This window comes from Lutjanus erythropterus, chromosome 7 (assembly GCF_056507025.1).
Source record: "Lutjanus erythropterus isolate fLutEry1 chromosome 7, fLutEry1.hap2, whole genome shotgun sequence".
Taxonomy (NCBI): Eukaryota; Metazoa; Chordata; class Actinopteri; order Lutjaniformes; family Lutjanidae; genus Lutjanus; species Lutjanus erythropterus.
In genome coordinates, this window is record NC_139323.1 from 42128067 (window position 1) to 42154676 (window position 26610).

Here is a 26610-nt window from a genome sequence, read left to right on the forward strand (position 1 = left end):
GAATGTGTTTTTTCTAGCGCCCTTAGTTCTTTACCCACGTAAGCAGTTTTATTTTTTTATTTATAGAAAGCAGAATAAAGTTTTTAGCCACATTTTGGTAAAAACAGATGGGTGTTTAAGTTATTTTTATATTATAAATTATAGATTAAGTTTACTGTATATTAACAATCTGTCATTTGTGTCATTAACATTAAATCCGCTCACAATTAAATAGATTAATTACTTAACAATGAAAATAAAGGGTTTTTTTTTTTATTTATTTTTACGATCCCCTGGAGGTCCTGGGGCCCTGGTTTGGGCCCCGGGTTCCTACAGTAGGGTGCAGGCGGAGGAGGGTTTGGCTCTGAGCATGCTCATTAGGTTCAGGTTAAACTGGGCGGGGTTAAAGTCCTGCAGGTCAGAGGCGGAGCTCTGCGATTCGTCCTGGCTCTTCTCCCTGGACGTGACGCGGTACTGAGCCCGGACATTCCTCAGAGGGTTGTAGTCCGGACTGATGTGGTCTGGGCAGCGGAACACCTCCCTGATGACGTAGCCCTGCTGAGACAACGCCACGAAGCCGTTCCTGAAGGTCACCATCTTGACGACCGGGGAGTAGACGTACTGAACGTACAGAAGGTTTCCTGACGGGAGGAGACAGAACGATGTCAGGTGGATCAGGTTCAAGGATGTTAGCAGCAGTTAACATCTGTCATGCTAATAAAGGAAATATGTGGTTTTACAGGAGAAATCTGTCACATATTTATGTTAAATACTCGCTTCACCTGACAACAACTCTGCAGAATAACAGCTTTAGTTTGTCTGTTTCAGGTCAGTCAGACTTCAAAGTAACGCTGAATGTTCTCTGAATTAGTTAATGTTTGTTTATGAATCTTTAAATCTTTAATAAACTTGTAGAAGATGTAGATGTTAAATTGAGTAAAATGTTAATGGAGTTTGGCAGCAGTGTGTATTTTCAGAGCAATGGGCTTTTTTCTTCAGGATAACAGGCTGGAATCGACAGATAATTGACAGTGGATAACCTATTTTAATATAGAGATACAGTCTATATCTCCAACTATTATCTATTTGATAATATTGAACTGCTGCACGGACACATCATGTACAATTACTCCTTTAAAACCCTGTAAACCCAAATCCACAACAGCCTTTTGAGTATGTAACTTGTGTTCTTATGTACGTAATAGTTAACATCTAATAAATTACTGTTCATCCAAATTAAAATGTTGTTAATCCAAGTTTTTATAAACTTTCCTGATATTTGTTTTGAATGGGACGTTGTTATGTTTGGACATCTATAATGGAAATTACACAATTAATTTCACAAACTAATCCAAAAATAAATAAATAAATAAATAAATAAACCAAACAAAAAAAACACAACAGTTGACCCACCCAAGTGGATACATCAAAACCTGTCAGCTGCTGCTGCACAACGGGGAACTGAAGCCGTTATATTACACCAAACTCCATTGACAAAATCAGTCATTTTAGCTCGTTGGACACAGGAGCTGTTGGTCTGCTGCCGCCTCCATCTGTTAGTGTGTTTGTGTTACTGTGAGACTTTAGTGAATCTGAACTAACACTGAAGTCTCACAGTAACACAAACACACTAACAGATGGAGGCAGCAGCAGACCAACAACTCCTGTGTCCTACGAGCTAAAATGACTGATTTTGTCAATGGAGTTTGGTTTGTTTGAAGAGAATTATACTTGTCATATACAACAGTGGTTTTCTGTCAGAAAGGTCTGTCTGACAGAAAAGTGGTGAAAATAATCTAAATATAATGTACACTTAAACTGATTTGAACTTGAAACTATAAAACCTGAAACGGTAGGAAATCTTCTTCATGACGCAAAGAAAAAAACACCTCATCAGAACGTACCTGTAGCGACGTCCCAGACTTTGACGGTTCTGTCCTGAGATCCTGTGAAGACAAACTGGTCGCTCTCAGAGAAAGCAGCAGAGAGGACGCCCTCGAAGAAAAAACCCTGAAACGTCAACAACAGAAGAAGAAGAAGCTCTCATTATAAACTCCTGTAATTAACATCTATAATCAGTCTGTAACTGTGATGTCTTTAATTATAACTCCTCATGTGAAACATCCACAACATGCCGACATACAAACAGTAGATATGTAATTTATTCAATAAGAAATTAATCATTTTTTGTTTATATATATTTTTTCCAATTTCACTTAATTTATTTCTGCTTCTTTAAGAAAATAAAAGTAGCAGCGAGGTTACAATTTTTTTTAAAGTTTTCTTTGTGTCTTGTTTGTATTATTGTCATCTGGAGAGGAGAAAGTGATTTTTTAAACTGGTGATCTAATTTGGAAAATGACCTGTTACATAAAATCTACATCATTCGTGGTAATTTAGTAAAATCTCTTTTCAAACTCTGGTTTGTGGACCATCAAGGGTCCTTGCGTGGGATGTTGAGGGTCCTCAGCAACAAGACCATGAGAATATTTTAACTTCTTTCATATTTTTCAAAGTTATAACAAAAAAAAAACTGTGTTGTCTGATTTATCGCTCTGACCTTGTACTCCATGGTGTGGTCCAGGACCAGCGGGTTCAGGGCCCACAGTCTCTGGACAGCGTCCTCGGAGCCCACCAGAGCGTGCGTCCCCCAGTTACTGGCCGTCACGCAGGTCACTCTGCTGCGATGAGGCTCCAGAGAGGAGCTGTCGCCTCCGCCGAGGTCGTGGAGCTTCACCTCGCCGCAGCTCGTCCCGTACAGCAGCCTGCGGTCGGACAGCAGGGCCATGGAGGACAGCGGGGCGTGCAGCAGGGACAGGGGGAACCCCTGCAGAGGCCCCTCCACCGAGGGGAAGCTGTCTCTGGTGGTGATCTCGAACAGACACACGGAGTCCTCGTAGGCCACGGCCATGTGCTTCTCCCGAGGACTGACGGCCAGACACAGGACCCGGGACAGACTCTCTGGAGGGGGGATGCAGAGCGTCTCCTGAGGAAGGGACAGCGGGTAGATGAGGACGGTGCCGGTGGTCAGACCGCAGAGCAACAGGCGTTTGTGTTGAGCCAACTCCAGACAGCAAACCTCAGCAGAGACCGCCAAACGCTCGGAGAGAGAACCTGCAGGGAGGAGGAGGAGGAGGAGGAGGAGGAGGAGGAGGAAGAGGAGGAGGAGGAGGAGGAGGAGGAGGAGGAAGAGGAAGAGGAAGAGGAAGAGGAAGAGGAAGAGGAAGAGGAGGAGGAAGAAAAGGAAGAGGAAGAAGAGAAGGAAGAAAAGGAAGAGGAAGAAGAAGAGGAGGAGGAGGAGGAGGAGGAGGAGGAGGACAAGAAGGAGGTTCAGAGCTGCACAGCTGGAAGATCCAGCTGCTCTTTGAAAGTGTAGTCATGTTATTTTATGCAGATTGAAGAAAACTAATCAAACTAGTCGAGACTTTGTTGAATAAGTTTCCTGTAACTTCTGCTCGTCTGACCTGTGTTGTTGTTCCAGCTGATGACCTCCGTGTGGCTCTGCTGTCGGACGTAGAAAACGCGGTCTGTGTCTTTAGTGACGGTGACGTGGGTGCAGCCTGCGGGGATGTGGGCCTTGGGTTTGTGCTGAGTGTCGTACTTCAGACTCCACATGTGGACGCCGGCGGCAGCCGACGAGGCTGAAATCACGAAACCGTTATACAGAAGGACAGAAGTGACGGGAGCGTCTGAGCCACACAGAGTGTCCAACAGAGAACCGGTGGTCACCGACCAGATCTGACAGAGACAGAACGTCCAGAAGAACAGGAACACATGAATACAGCTGAAGTCTGTGTGACGGTCAAACCTCTGGATTTAACTTCAGTAATTTCATTTTTGTAACAAATACGTTTGTTTATCCTGTTTGCCTGCAGCTGCTTCACAGTAAAAGTCCAGCTGGAAGCCAGAAAGAAGCAAGGAGGCAACTGCAAGACTTTTATTGTGAAGCAGCTGGAAGACTTTTATTGTGAAGGAGGGCTGCATCACAGTAAAAAAAAAAAAGTATAAGTCCTCCAGATGCTCTAGAAAAAAATCTCCAGCTGTTTTACAGTAGAAACCTGTCCAGATGTTTCACAATAAAAGCCCTCCAGCTTGTGAATTGTGGATTTCTGTTATTGCTAACTTTTAGCTAACTGGGTTCTCTTAGATTCTCTGAGTCACTTTTCATATTTTTAAATCCAAAACCAAAAGGCAGAATCAGACGAGGTTAAATATGATTTTGATTGAAACAGAAGTTCACCACGTCCTCTACCGTCTACATCTACTGTCTTCATGTTTAGTTACTCGTATGAGTTGGTCGGCAGCTCCGGAGGCGAGCAGCCGGCAGTCCGATGAGACGCACACGGACAAAATGCTGTCGTCGTGTTGGAGGTCGAGGAATCTGTGCACAGAGTCTGTGTCGATGTTGAAGAGACTCAGAGTCCGATCACTGCCTGCAGGGGACAGAGACACAGATCAGCTGGAAGAATTTCATCTCAGTGTTCTTGCTTTCTTGTTTTGGCCTAAAAATACTAAAATGGTGAAAACTGAGCTGTTAAAAATGAATAAAAGTATCTGCTTTGTGCCTCAAAGTAATTTTATATTGCATTGTTTTTTTCACTTTACGCACAAATTAATAAATTAATTACATTTTTGAACTTTTTAAACTAAAATGTATTGGAATAATGTGTGTGGCTTTCCATGATTTTTTCCAGTTGTGCTGCAGGTTCTGTGTCACTGGAGGAAAAAATCCATAACAACATTTCATCATATTCGACACAAGTGGTCTGAAAGAAAACTAGACGTCTGCGCCTCTTGGCTGTTTTCAGACTTTAGAAAATCTGTTCTGTGACGGGAGACTTTGGCCAATCACAGGTCAGTAAGATAATTGATTTCTGAGTTTCATTCTCAGGTTTTATTTTGACCCTAAGAAAAAATGCCAAAAATAAACTCCCTTCATCAGTTTTAAAGAAATGATCATAGATCAGAAAATGACAAAGACATTAAGAATCACTGAAAAAGTATAAAATGATTTAAAAACCACCTGTACCTGCTATCAGGATTTTTTCATCTTCAGTCACTGAAAGCAAAGCAGGAAGCAGAGGAAACTCGACAGCTGTGTGTTTCCCCGTCCTGCAAACCTGCAGACAGGAAGGAAAATATCATCATCAGGAGTTTTGATCCTGTTTAACACAGATAACAAATAAACATGCTGAGTTTTTAATGTTGACCTGACCTACCAACATTTGACTCTGATGATTCAATTTTAAATTCCACCGCAGCGTTTTAATTTAAATAGATACAAAACTTAACATAAAATAAAGAGATAGAAATAATGAAGCAGCTTTTAGTTTCTCTGCTCCTCACCTGTGGAACAAACTTCCTGAACACCTGAAACTGTCAGCTCATTTAAATCAGACCTGAGAACAGTTTCCTGCAGATTTACAGTGAAGCAGATACACAACTTCTTGTTAAAACAACCTGCAGTTATTGTTTTTATATTAGTTTTATATTTTATATTTGTCTTTTAAATAGAACTTCGGTTATGTTTTAACTTTTTATTGGCCCGCTCTTAGCTTTTGTTTTTCTGATCTCAAATGTAATTTTAATGTTCTTTTAATGTTTCATTTGAATGTATTTCTGTATTTCTTGCCTTCTCTACTTTTCGTTGTTTTTATTCAAACACAGTTTTGCACAGGTGGACTAATTTAAATTTGAGTTCTTCATTTGTACGTAGTAAGATTAAGGTTCATTATTTGAATTGAATCACTTTTTTTGTTTGGTTTTAAAAAAACTTTTTCAAAAAATGTTCATTACAGATTCATTAACATTATTTACATCATTCAAAGGGAAAAATGAAATAAATGATTTTACAGGAAAAATGACCATTCTCAAAATAATTGATAATTAACTTTCAAAACTAATCAATCAGACTGATAGACTAATCAATTATACATTTAATGTGTACTTGTATATTTTCATGTATTTTGAGTGCAAAAAAACTTGTAGTAACTAAAGATGTCTGATGAATTTCGTGCAGTAAAAAGTGTAATATTTGAGATGTAGCAGAGTAGATGTAGAAAGTTTCATCAAAAGAAAGCACTAATACGAGTACCTCTAGTTTGTACTGAAGTACTTGAGTAAATGTACTTAGTTACTGGATGTCAGATGGATGTAAATATACCTGATAGAGGAATCCTTCTTTAGAAACCAGGAGCACTTTCCCGTGTTTCGGTAACGTCACAGAGTTCATCAGAGTCAAAGACCTCTGAGAGTTTTCCAGCTGAGTCTCCACAGTCTGAGTCCGACCGACAGGACTACAGATTCTGATCAAACCAGAGTCACACAGAGAAACTACAGATTCTCCCAGAACTCCCAGAACCACCGAGCCTCTGTCAGCACTGCTGCTGCTGAGGAGCTGAGCGCCGTCCGGCCTCCACACCTTCACCTGGAACGACGAGGACAGACACAAAGTGAAAACTCAGCTCGATTACACGTTATTCAAGTCACGGCCTCTAACGCTGTGATGAAGATGAAGGTTCACTGTGAGGAAGAGACGGAGCAACACTGAGACGGCGGCTGCTGCAGACATGCAGCACATGGAAGATGAGATTTCTTGAGATAATCACCCCTTTATGAAAGTGGAGGGAGGATGAAAATAAACGTCATGTTTAGACGACATGTGACGACCATCAGGAGTTAATCCACCCTTGTTTTAACCCCAGGCCTGTATTTGAGACCCGGCTTTTATTTGAGGAAATTCAGTATCACCTACACCGTGGAGGTTCTGGTCTGACTGTTCTGACAATCTGTGTTTGACTGCTGCGTGGATGTTTCCAGTGAGCTCAGTGTGGTCGACACCAGGTCATATCAGGTCGTTAACTTCACGTTACCCGAACGCTCTGAAATCTTGTTCAGAATATTTCTGGTCCCTGAGCTTAAACAGACGAGTTCAACCGCTACACAGAAAAACATCAGACTAATAGTTGTACGACCTGCAGGAGAAGACGTAGTAGTAGTAGTAGTAGCAGCAGCAGCAGTATTAGTCGTAGTATTAGTACCTGTGTACTGGTGTAAACAAACAGCAGCTGGCTCTGTTCAGACAGGTGGAGGTGTACTGATGAGGGGGCGGAGTCATCAGGCACCGCCTCCTGAATGCAGAGAAGCTGTTGGCCGTTCATCAGACTCCACCTCCTCAGAGAGCAGTCAGCACCCAATGAGAGGCAGTGGGCGGAGCTGTCAGTCACTTTGACACGCAGGACTGGACCTACACGACACAGAGGACACAGGAAATGATAAATATTTATTATTCTTATTAATATTAGTAATATTCTTTAACTGACACACACTGACCTGTGTGTCCCAGCAGTGAGTGAATCAGTTGATGGTCAGCGAGGCTCCAGACCGCCACCACGCCGTCATCTGAACCTGCAACCAGAAGCTCCGCCTCCGCGCTGATGTCCACACAGAGGACACCTGAAGACAAAACGACAGGTAAAAACCTGCTGCTGCTGCACCTGTCACACCTCACACACCTCTGACTTACAGCTCACTGATTAATATAATATAATAATCTATAATATAGGACAGAAATGACACTCATTGACCTCAAGGTGGCGCCGGAACGATAAAGTTGTTTTCCCAATTATCTTGAAAACAGTTCAGCCTGGACTCAAAATTCTTTCACTGTTTTAATCATTGAATTCATCTTTTCTCACTTTGTCTTCTGCTTTAAAAATGTCAACTTTTATGACTTTTTCTTAGTTTTATCAAAATCCTCTTTTTGCAAACTCCTCCCAGACCGCAGAGCAAAACCGTCCTGAACATGAGTCAGCATCATCGCCAGACTCTGCTGATCTAAAGTTATCAAAGGAGTTTTGATTTTTTGATCAGTTTGGACTTTATGAGACAATCTTTTTTTATTATTATTATTATTATTTTTAATCAGAATATCATGGGCTTTAGATTGAGGTAAGATGCTGATTCCTGCATCACTGTATCCTGTCAGTAGTACATGAGACGGATGAACAGGTGATAAAATCAGGTTCGTCTGTCTCCACGTGAAGAATCCACCACACCTGAACAAAAACAACCAATCAGAAACAACCTCCATCACAGAATGTTGGTATTTGACATCACTCTGACTCTGATTGGTTGTTTTCATTTCAGCCAAAATGACAAAAAAAAAGAAACTTTACAGAAGTTACCAACTGCAGCTGCAGTAAAGGAGAACAGTTTCAGTTATTATCTATAATTTCAACTGAATATTCATATTTAATATTTTGGGGAAACACCAAGAATAAATGTCCATTATGAAGTTCTTCATCATCAAAATTTAGTGTCAAATTACAGCATTTAATTTCTGTTATGACACGTTAAAAAAATAAATTAATTTTACAAAGTTTTGTGTTGTTATTAAACAGATTTCATTATATTATTACAACACATTATATCTACTTATACCTCAGAAATGTCATTACTTTACTTAAACCACCTAGTGACCACATAGAATAACTTATAATCACATTACAATGCATTATAACAGTTATTATAATACATTATAAAATTATTATAATGTACTGCAAATATAAGACTTAAAATACACATGATAATATACGTGATCCTTGCTAAAAATGTCAGTGAGTAATCAGCTATTATGAAGTATTTTAATGTTAACTTATAAGTCTTTATAAAATGCTTTAATGTCAAAAAGCATTATGAATTTATATATTCTTATAACTATAATTATAAAGTGCTATAAGCAGATTATAACACATAATAAAAGTGTGTCTCGTTTGAAATCACACTCTTTGAATATTGAATTTTTATATAAAATAAATAATTCAGTTTGACTTTAACATCATAATATTTCTGACCTCCCTGCAGTCCACTCAGTGAGTGTTGCAGCGCCCCCCCTGGCTGCTGCAGGAAACTGCACTTAGGAACGAGGATGGGCTCCGGACACGTCAGTAACCACTCCTCACACTGGCTGCACAGCTGGCCAATCACAGAGGGGAAAGGCGTGGCCAAGGAGCAGAGTCTGGCCAACAGCTCCGTGTAAAACAGAGACATATCTGCAACAACAGGAAAATCATTTATACACATTTTTACATCAACTTCTTATTTATTTAGAGAAATCTGTGACATTTCCTGAGAACAACTGACCCATGTGACCATCCAGGAAGTCCAGACTGGGTTTCATCAGGATCAGAGTGTCTCGCACCAGTCTGGTCTCAGTGCAGTCCATGTACTGGGAGCACTGGTCCAGGTCCTGGATCACACTGGACACTCCACAGACTCTGCTCTTACAGTAGAGCCACTCAGCGCTGCCTGAAGAACACAACAGGAACACGTCAGATTAATCTGCTGCAGAACAGAGAACGTCTGACTTTAAATATAAAGATTACACCCAAAGTGGCCAAAAACATTTAGATATTTTTCATTTCTCTGTCTGTGTTTCCTGTGCCGCGGCTCAACACTTCAATATTTATCTTCATGCTGATATTTTTGAAGGTGGTGATTTGTGCATCGCTGTAATCAATCAGAACATTATGGTTAAATGTTTGTAATTTCATAAACAAACATCTGTCCATTATGATTTTCAGACATTTCAGACGTTTCTTTTATTAAAACACAGTAACACTGACATCACACTGAGCGTCCCCCCACGTCTCACCGATGACTTCCTGTCGCAGCTCGTCCCACAGACCAGCGTGCAGCAGGTGATAGGGCAGCTCCTGGAGCTTCCTGACGTTAGCCAATCCTGGAGCAAACCACAGCGGCTGGGGCGGGACCTGAGACACCACGGAACCAATCAGAACACACGGTCAACAAAGAGGTCAAACACAGTACAGAGACATTAGTACTATCAAAATATACTTAAAGTACCAAAAGTAAAGGTACTAACAACACAGAGTAGAAATACTCTGTTCCCAGTAAAACTCCTGATGGAAACCATGATGAGTCACTGTTACCTTTCTGTCAGAAAGCAGCAGCGACAGACCGGGCAGAGCCGCCGGCTTCAGCTTCCCCGACCACCGACCCAGGAAGTACTCTGCCAGGATCCTGAGGCTCCGCCCCCGCCGCTCTGATGTCAGATACCGAGCTGAAACCACCTCATACAGACACCTGCACGCACACACACGCACACATACAGACTCTCTCTCAGAGACCTGACCTTTGACCTGCGTGACTCAGATCTTTGACATTTTCTCGTTACCGGTTGTTGAAGCCGATGGTGGTGACTCCGCCCCTCCAGCGCTCCTCCAGCTGATCCTCGAGATCCCGTTTGAGTTGAGCCCAGAGGAGGGGGGGCAGCCGGATCAACGAGGGGGTCGGAGGGAGGGAGTACCTGTACACCTCACTGATGACATCATCGTCCAGGGACATGACGTCACGCAGCTCAGCCTCCAGCAGACCTTCTCTGTGGAGTCACATGACAGCAGCTTGTTTTAACGCTTGAACCTGAAGGAGATGTTTTTCACTCTGTGGACATGTCCTCATGTCCTCATGTCCTCATGTCCTCATGTCCTCAGCCTGATGAGGCATCTGGTAAAAACTTTGTTTTACTTATGTTCATTTTTTTGTCCATTGCAGAAAAACAATAATTAATGTGGTGAAACACTGAAGCTCAAAGTCATTTTCAGTTTATTGCTATTTCTTTTTAAATTAAAATAAATAAAAGGATAAATTTTTCTGCTGAAATCTCAAAAAAAAAAAAACATCTGGTGGAGAAAAGTGCTATCTGAGTTTTTATGCTAATAGCTAGTTAGCATTAGCAAACAGTATTAACACTTTATTTTAAGGGATTTTTGTAAATCTGTCAGCTGCAGGACGATCCTCTCACCTTGCCAGAGTGATGTATCCTAAGGCTCCGCCCACCAGCTCCTTCCCATGTTTCTTCTCCAGCATCAGGAGGAGCTGTGACATCATTTCCTGTGTGTTGGCGCCCAGGTGTGTGTCGGTGAGCGGGGTGAAGGACGTCCAGCGTCTGGCTGCAGACAGGATCAGTTTGAGGTGCAGAGGACAGCCGGTCGGTGTGAAGCTCTGCAGGACGGCTTCGCTCTGCTCCGGCGTCAGCGTCCGCCGAGACGCTCGCAGGAACGACTCCATGATCTGTTTCCCATCGTCACGAGACAAACGCTCAACCTCAAAGAAACTTGCCGCTGACTCCAGCTTCAGCCGCATGTTAGCAAATGCCTCGCTGTTGGTATCCATGGAAACCACCAGGTGGACATTGGGCGGGATGCTGGCGGGCAGCCAGCGCAGTTTGTGGGCGTGGTGTCGGTCTGAGAGCTGATCCAGAGCGTCCAGGATGATGAGCACCGTGTTCCCACGCTGCGATGCCTCGGCAAGGACATTCGCAAAAAAACGCCGCAGCTCAAGGTAAGTGTTCGCTGTCAGTGGTGAGGGCGGAGCCAAACCGCAGGCCAGACAGATCTGGAGGCAGACGCTGCGGAGGACGTGGTCAACGTCAGGTCTGTGAGGATGGCGAGCCGACAGCAGCCTGATCACCACCACCGCCCCGCCCTCCAGGACGCCGCGCATCTCCTGCGCCAGTTTGCACAACAGCGCCGTCTTCCCCATCCCAGCAGCCCCATGCACGACCAGTGGGCCGTGAGGGACGGTGATCGACTCCCACATGGCGAGGCAGAGTTTACCCAGAATTCCCTCACGGCCGTAGAGCCCTCTGCACAGCTCAGCGCTCAGAGCGGTGTGCTGTCTGACCTCCTCGATCACCCAGTCTGACGCTTCCTCCCTCTCTTCATCGACGCTCCCCCAAACGTTTCTCCGCCTCCCGTCCACCGTCGTGTCCACCGCCGCTCCGATTCTCGCCTTCATCTGTGAGACAACCTGCTCACAGACGGCGTCCAGGTACTGAGCGTGCTCCTTGCGTTTGGGGTCGATGTTTCCTTTGCAGAGCTCCACGCAGTGCAGGTTCAGGATGTTCTGCGATGTGGCGTAGAGGCGGGACTTGAGGTCGGCGAGGAGACCCTGAGCTTCGGCATCCAGCAGGCCGTCAGCAGTCAGGTCCATGTACTTGGCGAGACGTTTGGGGCCATCCCTCACCCTCTGCCGGGGAATCTCCCGGACAAAGAGCAGAGGGGACGCGTGGCGGTCGTCCGTCCAGAGACCGTGGTGGAACTCTCGCTCTGTGACTGTGGACGAGAAGACGAGGACACTCAGACAGACACTCGAAACAACAGAGGACAGACTGTGAGACGTCTCTGACCTGATGTGAAGAACTCTTGTTTCTGCTCGGCTGTGATGTCCCCGGCCACCTCGGCATCCGCAGCAGCTGAGCGTAGGAGCTGCAACAGTTGGGTCTCTGTGAAGCGCCAGGACAGGACGTCGTTGTCTCGCTGCGGGCCGCTCTCAGGTCGGAGGTTACTGTAGTGTGGGAAGTGAGCTACGATTGGCTGCAGGACGTAGGTGGGCGGGACAGCATTGTTGTCCTTTAAGAACCACTGACTCAGCTTCTTGACGCCTTCAGGATTTTTGGACAGTTTGGACAAAAAAGCTTCAAACTGTTTCTCTGGAATGAGGTGAGGAAGAGCGCGGTGACCGTACCTGTTCCCCAGCAGAGCCTGTAGAACCCAGGAACATAAAGAGAAGACGAAGAACAATTAAACTCATTATTACATGTCTACAATTTTACTTTCAGTCCAACAGTAATCTGTAATGAAAAGATCTCAGAGGTTAACATCCAGAACACAGGAAATATCTTTGCTTTGGTTCAAAACACAAACAGGAAATGACACGCAAAAGCAAAAAAGGCGTTGTGACTGCAGCTCAGACAAAACAAAGCATTTGAAGGTGTCACTCAATTTTCTGATCTTCTGCCAAACAGTCAGGGAAATATTACTGAACGTATGTGAAACACATTACCACGTACATTTTCACAGAAAACCTTTGATATTATTTAAACAATGTGGGGAAAAATCTGAACGATAACCAAAGAAAGACGAGAGACTGACGATGAAGTGTGGACCGGCTGAAATCCTCCGACAGGTCCTGATCTCCTGCAGGAAGAGCTCGCCGGCCTCGTGGTCTCCAGACGAGACGCCTCGAATCCCCCAACGCAGATCCACCATCTGGACAGGATCAATGAAACTGCACTTATCTGACTATCAATAACTGGATTAGTTTGTCTTTACATTAAGAGAAACTGACCTCAAACACCAGCCCCAGACTGCGACAGAAAGCAAGGACTTCTGGGTAAGCTTTCTCCAGCAGAGCTTTCCTCTCACAGCTCATATCTGACCACAGAGACACACACAGTCATACAGAAAGTTTTTCTCAACATTTTAGTTGTTAAATCTTATTCAATCAATAAAAGCACATTTTTATTGATTCATGTTTTTGCATGACACAGCTTTGTTACCAGATTTTTATTTTCAATTTTTGGGTTCAAACCATTGACACATATAAAGATGGATGACTCCTTAAAACTGAGTCCAGAACATCTGTATCGCCCCCTGGTGGCTTTTAAGCTTTTTGGATGTCATTTAACACCGTTTAGTTTTTGTAACGTAACAAGATGAAAACGTTTTGAGTTTTGGCCATTTTCATAATGATTGTGAAAATGTAAACTTGATTGTTACGGCGCCACCTTGAGGTCAATAAGTGAGGATTTTTCGTTGCCTGAGTAGTGGGTGGAGTTTGCAACCAACCTGCCAATTTTTGTGAATTTTTGTGTGACAGTTTTTTCTGCATGAACACTTTTAGCGGAGTATCCAGCTGAGTTGTTGCCTGGTGTTCAGAGTAACAATGAGAAGAACAGTTATGTTTGGACACACTTCTCATTCAGTGTTTTTTCTGTATTATTCATTTAAAGAAACAGAGAAGAGAAAAAGTGTGCAAAGTTCACAGTGTTTAAAAGGTGGTGAATCTGATGAATCTATAAAATCAAAGAGCAAAAAACCTGTAAGTCGACAAAAATAACGACGTTATCAAATCTTTGACTGCAAGTGCAGAAGACAGTGTGAAAGAATGTTTCTGCTTTTTAAGAATCTAAAATATGAAACATTTTGCTTTGTTTTATGATTTTAACAATATTGAACAGAGTGTAAAAGTAAAAACTGCACAGAAGCGTCTGAGCCTGGAACGACTGTCTCTTTCATATGACACTTTCTGCCCTGAAAATATTACTGTTCTCATTTTTGTTGAATAAATTAAACATACATTTATGATACAAGTGCAGATTTCAGCCTTGTGTTTCAACAGGGCCAAAAAACTTCACTGCTGATAGTTTCATGCTCAAATGTGGTTTCTAATCCTGCACAAATATTTTCTACACACCTGCAAAAATGATTTCTTCACATCATTTCACAAGTTCAGCATCTTATTGATCTTTAATTATTGACCCTAAAATGTTCCAGCTCAGAGTCGATCGTTATGTTGTGTGGAGTTAATCTGCTCTGACCTGTGAATGTGGAGCTGATGAAGACTCTGATCATGTTGGAGCTGCTCTTCATCCTCTCAGCTCCGTCTGTCCGTCCTCTCAGGACGTCCCGTAGGTTCACATCTCCTCCTCTTCCTCTTCCTGCTGCAGCTGCTGTACGCTCGGCCATCGTCCTCAGACCACAGACCTCCTCTTCTTCTTCTTCTTCTTCTTCCTCCTCCTCCTCCTCCTCTTCAGACTGCTGCAGTCGTCTGGTGTTCCTCCCTCTGCTGCTCTTCAGTCTGTTTGTCGTCCTCAGAGAGTTTCCTCCACGACAACCGTGAGCTTCTCGTCCCACAAGAGGGGACGCAGCAGAGACTGTGATAAACACAGACATGAGATACAGCTGAGAACATCAACAACAGAGACCACTCGCTTCTTATTTCTACTGTACGTTTTTACACATACACAATGTTTTAATACAGACAAACACATATTCATGAATTTCCTGAATGAAACTGATTAAGATGCTGAAGTAAAAGTCTTATCTGAGACAAACTGTCAAAAAATAAATGTTAGAAATCATCCAAAAAAAAACAACAACAAAACAAAACAAAACTGTTTTAGCTGCTTCACTGAACAGTTAATTGACTTGAACCAGACTGATAACTTTGGACTTAAAGCTCCACCTCAGGACTGATGGAGGCCAGTTTGATGACAGGGACTGAAGTCACACGCTGGTTCAGTTTTACATGTTGCTTAAGTTCTCTAGTTAACTGATAACTGCTGCTAACTGTGGTGCCATCAGCTAGTTAGCTCAGTTAGCAAAGATGGGAAGTAACTAAAACACAAATACTGTGTTACTGTACTTCAGTAGAGTTTTCAGGTGTTTGTACTTTACTGAAGTATTGATTTTTCTGATTTTTTACTCCCAAACTTTCTATTCCTTACATTTTCAAAACACGCTTGTTACTTTAGTTTTAATGCAAAAATAAATAAATACATAAATAAAAAGACATAACAACAAAAACAACACAACAAGATGTAACAAAACAAAAAATGCTAATGCTAGCTAAAGCTAATTATGAGATGAAAACCTTTCATATTTTTGGCACCAACTAGATGTGAAACATGATGCAGTTTAAAATATCAGCTTATTAAAATCTGCTGAACACGTGTTTAAATTTTTACATTGATATCTCATCGCCTCCATAAGTTAACGCAAATTTTTGTAAATGAGCTATTTTGATAAAAACTGATTGGCTCATAAAATCCAAATTGATAGATGAATCAAAATTCCTTTGATAACTTTGACAGAATTAAGAAAAAAATCATAAAAATGGATATTTTTAAAGCAGAAGACTAATTGAGAAAAGATTCAGATGAACATTTAAAATGGTGAAAGAATTTTGAGTCTAGGCTGAGCCGTTTTCAAGATAATTACAAAAACGAAAACTTGATTGTTGCGGCGCCACCTTGAGGTCAGTAAGTGAGGATTTTTCGTTGCCTGAGTAGTGGGTGGAGTTTGCAACCAACCTGCCAATTTTTGTGAATTTTTGTGTGACAGTTTTTGCTGCATGAACACTTGAAGAAGGGAGCAGATCATAATGTTGCCGACTGTAAAGAAAATCATCTTTTCCTTTTTGGGTTTCAGGTTCTTTACCCTCTGGACTGGAGAACACACACAACGTTCCTGCTCAGTGTTGAACTCACCCGACAGTGTTTACTCAGCAGGCCTGTGGGAGTCTGGGGCCCCTGGGGGGGGGGGGGGGGGGGGGGCGCCACTCACAGCTGCAGCTCAGCACTAATTATACTGAAGACGAAGGCCAAGATGACGATAATGAGGATAACAAAGCTACTGTGGAGCTGGAGAACATCTGCGGCACCTGCAGACAGTTACAGTCCTCTGACATCATGTGACACACACACACACACACACACACACACACACACACACACACACACACACCACACACACACACCCACACACACACCTCAGACATCACACAGGGCAAATTCAATTCATGACTTTTTTAATCCACTAATTTTTGTGTTTGTTTGCATCAAATGTTTCTTGCAAACTCACCATATGAAGAGATGAACCTTTATAAGATGCAAAATAACAAATGACTCTAACCAATAATGTTGAACCTCCTCAAGCAGACTAAAAAAAACTTTTACAAAACACATCTTTGACTGAACTGAACTGTTTTAATTTCTAAACTCAACTGTTAGCTTAACTAAGTCAAACTGTTAGCTAATCTGCACCAAACCAAACATTTGAATCAAACTTCACTGTAATCAGTCCAATACATTTAAACTCAGAAGTGTTAAGTGCTAAACTGTCTGGTTATTCCATTAGCTCAGTTAGCTTCAGTCAGGTGCATATTTTTTTAAAGAATTTTACAAGCTGCTCTGCAACTAAAATGAGCTACAGGTGTCCCAGGATCAGGACGAGGTGTGGACCAGACTGCATGAAATTAATAACAGGTGTCACAAGATGATTATTATCAAAGTGAGAAAAAAGAAAAGAAACAAAACTCTGCTACTCAAATATCAGTTTGTTTTTCAGACTTTAATTTTGGCTTTAATCTTCTGAGATACTGCAGTTTTATCTCTCCAGATAAAAAATTAAATTTAACCAAATGATCTGAGTTTAAATATATTGAACTGATTACAGTGAAGTCTCAGTAAGTCCTGTTATATGGAGGCTTAAATTAATGTTGACCCTCATAAATTAATGTTTCAATGGAAATATATAGAAGCCCATTTCTCAAAATAATGACTTATCTTAAAATGATGACAGTATTACTTTATTTTGATAGACTTACATAATCTTCTCTCCATCACATTGGCAGAAATGAGCTTCCATAGAATAAACTGAAACCAAATGAATAAATCAGTCTATAAACAGATTTTTGAGGGATGAACACTAACAGGATGTAAAATGAGCCGCGTCATGTTTAACCCTCTATGGTACCATGTTGCCCTCAGGCAACAAACCCATTTTTGCCCTGTCACATCTCCACAATGCATCCCTTTAAATGATGCGATACTTTAAAAAAGAGGTAAAACCATAGGGAACCATTAATAATGCTTTAAGTTGTCACATGACCTCCAGGAAGCGATTTTGAAACCCTTCTTGGCGGGCTTTTTCTAAGGAGACAGCTCTGCTATCTTGCTGCAAAAAAAAGACTCTCAAAAAGTTATTTTTTGTCCCTTTTCCACCTGGAAAAAAATGTCTTCATACTAATAGGTGAGTAAACTTTAAGTTTTGATAGTTTCATGCAACTTATTTACTAATTTAATAGTGGATACTTGTTAAAATGCAGCTGTTGCCCTGAAGCAACAACGTGCCATCATGGAAAGTTGCAATGTTGCCTGCAACAGTGAACCATTATGGAATCACTATAGCAAACACAACACTGACCACTGGCCTATTTGGGTGGAGAAAAAGGGCAGATGCAGATACCCTGGATGTAAGAGTATAGTGAAATCACAGTGCACAAAATGTGTCACCTGCCTGTGCTTCACTCCTGAAAAAAACTGCTTCATGGAGTTCCATAAGCACTGAGCAGCAACACCACAAGTGATGGCAACACATGTCAGGAAAGACACAGGAGACTGACAGAAAACATGCACTGAAATGAAGCAGTGATGATCAAACACTGGAATTTGTTGTTTTTGTTTTTCAAATGGTTATGGTAATGGCTATCTTTGTTGATTTAAGTAGTTTAAAGTTTTATACTTTACACATTTATTTCAATGGGTTGTTCCTAAATGGTACAATGTTGCCTACAGGCAACATTTAGCCAAGAAACTTTTTAAATTCTTTTTAAAATTCTTTTTAATTTAAAATTTTTAACTTAAAAATAAAAATAAAAATTCTTCAGATTATGTTTATTTAGTCTATTTTGAGACATAAAAACACATTTCCCTCACTGGCATTATAATGTGTACCATAGAGGGATATGACCATACATACATACATACATACATACATATGACGATACAAACATACATACACATACATACATACATACATATGAGCATACATACATATGAGCATAAATACATACATAAATACATATGAGCATACATACATACATACATACATACATACATACATATGACCATACATGCATACATACATACATACATACATATGAGCATACATACATACATACATACATACATATGAGCATAAATACATAAATACATATGAGCATACATACATACATACGTACATACATATGAGCATACATACATATGAGCATACATTCATACATATGGCCAAACATATGACCATGCATACAAACATACATACATATGACCATACATACATACATACATATGACCATACATACATACATACATATATACATACATATGACCATACATACATATGACCATGCATACATTCATATGACCATACATACATACACACATACATACATACATATGGTCATACATATGACCATGCATACATACATACATACATACATATGAGCATACATGCATACATACATACATACATATGACCATGCATACATATGAGCATATATACATACATACATATGAGCATACATACATACATACATACATACATATTACCATACATACATACATACATACATACATACATATATATGACCATAAATACATACATACATACATATATATATATGTATATATATAAATTCTTTTTATAATTCTTTTTAATTTAAAATTTAAAATGAATTGTGACTTCTTGATGTAATTGAATATTTTTGAATATGTTTATGAAATAAACAATGTTCAAATTGGAAAAGTAATGTTATTTTTCACTTACGCACCATTATGGTACAATGTTGCCTACAGGCAACGAACCCCAAAAACTTCCAAAAATAAAAATAAAAATAAAATTAAAATTTCTTCAGATTATGTTTGTGTAGTCTATTTTGAGACATAAAAACACATTTCCCTCACTGGCATCATAATGTGTATCATAGAGGGATATGACCATACATACATACATACATACATACATACATACATACATACATATGAGCATACATATGAGCATACATACATATGACCATACATGCATACATACATACATACATAAATACATACATACACATGAGCATACATACATACATACATACATATGAGCATAAATACATACATACATACATATGAGCATACATACATACATACATATGAGCATACATACATATGAGCATACATACATACATATGTACATACATATGAGCATACATACATATGAGCATACATTCATACATATGGCCAAACATATGACCATGCATACAAACATACATACATATGACCATACATACATATGACCATACATACATACATACATATGACCATAAATACATACATACATATATACATACATACATACATACTTATGACCATACATGCATACATATGACCATGCATACATACATACATACATACATACATAAGACCATGCATACATTCATATGACCATACATACATACACACATACATACATACATACATACATATGATCATACATATGACCATGCATACATACATACATACATACATATGAGCATACATGCATACATACATACATACATACATATAACCATGCATACATACATACATGTGACCATACATACATACATACATACATACATACATATGAGCATACATACATATGAGCATATATACATACATACATATGACCATACATACATACATACATAAGTACATACATACATACATATGACCATGCATACATACATATGACCATACATACAAACATATGACCATGCATACATACATATGAGCATACATATGAGCATACATATGACCATACATACATACATACATACATACATACATGTATATATAAATTCTTTATATAATTATTTTTAATTTAAAATTTAAAATGAATTGTGACTTCTTGATGTTATTGAATATTTTTGCATATGTTTATGAAATAAACAATGTTCAAATTGGAAAAGGAACGTTCTTTTTCACTTATGCACCATTATGGTACAATGTTGCCTACAGGCAACGAACCCCAAAAACTTCCAAAAATAAAAATAAAAATAAAAATAAAATTTCTTCAGATTATGTTTATTTAGTCTATTTTGAGACATAAAAACACTTTTCCCTCACTGGCATCATAATGTGTACCATAGAGGGATATGACCATACATACATACATACATACATACATACATACATATGACCGTACATACATACATACGCATACATACATACATACATATGACCATACATGCAAACATACATACATACATACATACATACATACATACATATGAGCATACATACATACATACATATGAGCATAAATACATACATACATATGAGCATACATACATACATACATATGAGCATACATATATATGAGCATACAAACATATGAGCATACATACATATGAGCATACATTCATACATATGGCCAAACATATGACCATGCATACAAACATACATACATATGACCATACATACATACATACATACATACATACATACATACTTATGACCATACATGCATACATATGACCATACATACATACATACATACATACATACATATGACCATACATACACATGACCATACATACATACACACATACATACATACATATGGTCATACATATGACCATGCATACATACATACATACATACATATAACCATGCATACATACATACATACATGTGACCATACATACATGCATACATACATATGAGCATACATACATATGACCATACATACATACATACATACATACATACATATGAGAATACATACATACATATGACCATGCATACATACATATGACCATACATACATACATATGACCATACATACATACATACATACATACATATATATGACCATACATACATACATACATATATATATATATATATATAAATTCTTTTTATAATTCTTTTTAATTTAAAATTTAAAATGAATTGTGACTTCTTGATGTTATTGAATATTTTTGCATATGTTTATGAAATAAACAATGTTCAAATTGGAAAAGGAACGTTCTTTTTCACTTATGCACCATTATGGCACAATGTTGCCTACAGGCAACGAACCCCAAAAACTTCCAAAAATAAAAATAAAAATAAAAATAAAATTTCTTCAGATTATGTTTATTTAGTCTATTTTGAGACATAAAAACACTTTTCCCTCACTGGCATCATAATGTGTACCATAGAGGGATATGACCGTTCATACATACATACATACATACATACATACATACATACATATGACCGTACATACATGCATACACATACATACATACATACATACGAGCATACATACATATATACATATGACCATACATGCATACATACATACATACATACATACATACATATGAGCATACATACATACATACATATGAGCATAAATACATACATACATACATATGAGCATACATACATACATACATATGAGCATACATATATATGAGCATACATACATATGAGCATACATACATATGAGCATACATTCATACATATGGCCAAACATATGACCATGCATACAAACATACATACATATGACCATACATACATACATACATACTTATGACCATACATGCATACATACATACATATATATATGACCATACATACATATGACCATACATACATACATACATACATATGACCATACATACATACATACATATGACCATACATACATACATACATACATACATACATACTTATGACCATACATGCATACATATGACCATACATACATACATATATACATACATACATACATACATACATATGACCATACATACATATGACCATACATACATACACACATACATACATATGGTCATACATATGACCATGCATACATACATACATACATATAACCATGCATACATACATACATGTGACCATACATACATGCATACATACATATGAGCATATACATATGAGCATATATACATACATATGACCATACATACATACATACATATGAGAATACATACATACATATGAGCATACATACATACATATGACCATGCATACATACATATGAGCATACATACATACATATGACCATACATACATACATACATACATATATATGACCATACATACATACATACATATATATATAAATTCTTTTTATAATTCTTTTTAATTTAAAATTTACAATGAATTGTGACTTCTTGATGTTATTGAATATTCTTGCATATATTTATGAAATAAACAATGTTCAAATTGGAAAAGGAACGTTCTTTTTCACTTATGCACCATTATGGTACAATGTTGCCTACAGGCAACGAACCCCAAAAACTTCCAAAAATAAAACTAAAAATTCTTCAGATTATGTTTATTTAGTCTATTTTGAGACATAAAAACACATTTCCCTCGTTGGCATTATAATGTGTACCATAGAGGGATATGACCATACATACATACATACATACATACATATGACCGTACATACATACATACACATACATACATACATACATATGAGCATACATACATACATACATATGAGCATACATACATACATACATATGAGCATAAATACATACATACATATGAGCATACATACATACATACATATGAGCATACATATATATGAGCATACATACATATGGCCAAACATATGACCATGCATACAAACATACATACATATGACCATACATATGACCATACATACATACATACATACATACATACATACATATATACATATGACCATACATACATACATACATACATACATACATACATACATACATGTATATGACCATATATACATACATACATACATACATACATATATATATAAATTCTTTTTATAATTATTTTTAATTTAAAATTTAAAATGAATTGTGACTTCTTGATTTTATTGAATATTTTTGCATATGTTTATGAAATAAACAATGTTAAAATTGGAAAGGGAACATTCTTTTTCACTTATGCACCATTATGGTACAATGTTGCCTACCTCTTTATATGCATTTCTGTAATGTTTTAAACTATTTATTGTCCTGCTTTTGGCTTTTGTTTTTAATTATCTCAAATGCAATTTTAATGTTCTTTTATTGTTTCTAATTTAATGCATTTTCAAGTTCTGTAAAGCACCTTGAATTGCCTTGTGTATGAATGGTGCTATATAAATAAAATTGCCTTGCCTTGCCTTACAGGCAACGAACCCCAAAAACTTCCAAAAATAAAAATAAAAATAAAATTTCTTCAGATTATGTTTATTTAGTCTATTTTGAGACATAAAAACACATTTCCCTCACTGGCATCATAATGTGTACCATAGAGGGATATGACCATACATACATACATACATACATATGACCGTACATACATACATACACATACATACATACATACATATGACCATACATACATACATACATACATACATGTATACATATGACCATACATACATACATACATACATACATATGACCGTACATACATACATACACATACATACATACATATGAGCATACATACATACATACATATGACCATACATGCATACATACATACATACATATGAGCATACATACATACATACATACATATGAGCATAAATACATACATACATACATATGACCATACATACATACATACATATGACCATACATACATATGAGCGTACATACATACATATGTAGCTCAGCGTAAGTTCAATCAGGAAGACCTTCTATTACGCTGCCTTCATTCACAACTTTCCTTTACTCCGCCTCTCTCCTCCTATTCCCTCTAATCAGCTGTTTGTGGGCGTTCACCTTCGTCTTTATCATCCATTCAGATTTTGCCACGGTCGCGATAGCCAGTCAATTTGCTGCTGCCAAATCTTTAAATTGCCTCTGTCTTTGCTCCATCAGTTGTCATTCAGTCAATCGCGCGACCCTCCTCCACCCCTCTCTCCTCCAGTCACTGGACCCAGGTAGCAGAAGATGTTCACCTCGATCCTCCCTGACGCCCTCTCCTCCAGCCTTCAGGTCCAGGCAGCAGGAGTCCAGAGCCACTTCACCTCACCAGTCTCTGCTTTGCACCTCATCACCACCACCACCACCACCAGTGTCTAGACCCCGGGGGGGTTCTCTTCACTACAGCTTCATCACCCCCATTTATATATACATATTGTTTCACCTCATTGGGGTCTAACCGCCAAAGACTGTTCATGTTTCATATATCATGCATGTGCCAATAAACCATTTCTCTTTTACTCTTAGTCTCTCCTGATTGAAATGAGCATACATACATATGAGCATACATTCATACATATGGCCAAACATATGACCATACATACATACATACATACATACATACATACATACATGCATACATATGACCATATATATATATATGACCATGCATACATACATACATATGACCATACATACATACATACATACATACATACATAATTATAATCATACATGCATACATATGACCACACATACATATGACCATGCATACATTCATATGACCATACATACATATACACATACATACATACATATGGTCATACATATGACCATGCATACATACATACATACATATGAGCATACATGCATACATACATACATACATACATACATATGACCATGCATACATACATACATACATGTGACCATACATACATACATACATACATATGAGCATACATACATATGAGCATATATACATACATACATATGACCATACATACATACATACATACATACATACATACATATGAGAATACATACATACATACGACCATGCATACATACATATGACCATGCATACATACATATGACCATACATACATACATATGACCATACATACATACATACATACATACATACATATGACCATACATACATACATACATATGACCATACATACATACATACATACATACATACATACATGTATACATATGACCATACATACATACATACATACATACATACATACATGTATACATATGACCATACATACATACATACATACATACATACATACATATGACCATACATACATATGACCATGCATACATTCATATGACCATACATACATACACACACACATACATACATATGGTCATACATATGTCCATGCATACATACATACATACATACATACATACATACATATGACCATACATACATACATACGACCATACATACATACATACATACATACATACAAACATACATTCATACATACATATATATGACCATAAATACATACATACATACATATATATATATAAATTCTTTTTATAATTATTTTTAATTTAAAATTTAAAATGAATAGTGACTTCTTGATGTTATTGAATATTTTTGCATATGTTTATGAAATAAACAATGTTCAAATTAGAAAAGGAACATTCTTTTTCACTTATGCACCATTATGGTACAATGTTGCCTACAGGCAACGAACCCCAAAAACTTCCAAAAATAAAAATAAAAATAAAATTTCTTCAGATTGTGTTTATTTAGTCTATTTTGAGACATAAAAACACATTTCCCTCACTGGCATCATAATGTGTACCATAGAGGGATATGACCATACATACATACATACATACATACATACATACATACATATGACCGTACATACATACATACATACATACATACATACATACATACATATGAGCATATACATACATATATACATACATATGACCATACATACATACATACATTCATACATACATACATACATACATACATACTTATGACCATACATGCATACATATGACCATACATACATACATACATACATACATACATACATACATACATATATATGACCATGCATACATTCATATGACCATACATACATACACACATACATACATACATATGGTCATACATATGACCATGCATACATACATACATATGAGCATACATGCATACATACATACATACATACATATGACCATGCATACATAGATACATGTGACCATACATACATACATACATACATACATATGAGCATACATACATACATACATATGAGTATACATACATATGAGCATACATACATACATACGTACATACATATGAGCATACATTCATACATATGGCCAAACATATGACCATGCATACAAACATACATACATATGACCATACATACATACATACATATGACCATATATACATATGACCATGCATACATACATACATACTTATGACCATACATACTTATGACCATACATGCATACATATGACCATACATAAAT

At 38.1% G+C, this 26610-nt stretch overlaps 1 protein-coding gene across 1 annotated transcript; it reads right to left on the minus strand.

Annotated features, from left to right (window-relative positions):
- Nucleotides 1–276: 276 nt before the first annotated feature.
- nwd1 (NACHT and WD repeat domain containing 1) lies at nucleotides 277–14591 on the minus strand. The gene is made up of 19 exons (XM_084723837.1): nucleotides 14384–14591; nucleotides 13132–13217; nucleotides 12936–13052; nucleotides 12191–12545; nucleotides 10805–12116; nucleotides 10178–10381; nucleotides 9933–10086; nucleotides 9635–9752; nucleotides 9124–9288; nucleotides 8835–9032; nucleotides 7312–7434; nucleotides 7020–7225; nucleotides 6143–6406; nucleotides 5009–5099; nucleotides 4264–4412; nucleotides 3444–3717; nucleotides 2540–3093; nucleotides 1884–1989; nucleotides 277–620 (listed from the first exon to the last, which is right to left on the minus strand). The coding sequence occupies exons 1-19, from the start codon at nucleotides 14529–14531 to the stop codon at nucleotides 310–312; spliced, it is 4935 nt and encodes a 1644-aa protein (XP_084579963.1). The 5' UTR covers nucleotides 14532–14591; the 3' UTR covers nucleotides 277–309.
- Between the last annotated feature and the right edge of the window lie 12019 nt (nucleotides 14592–26610).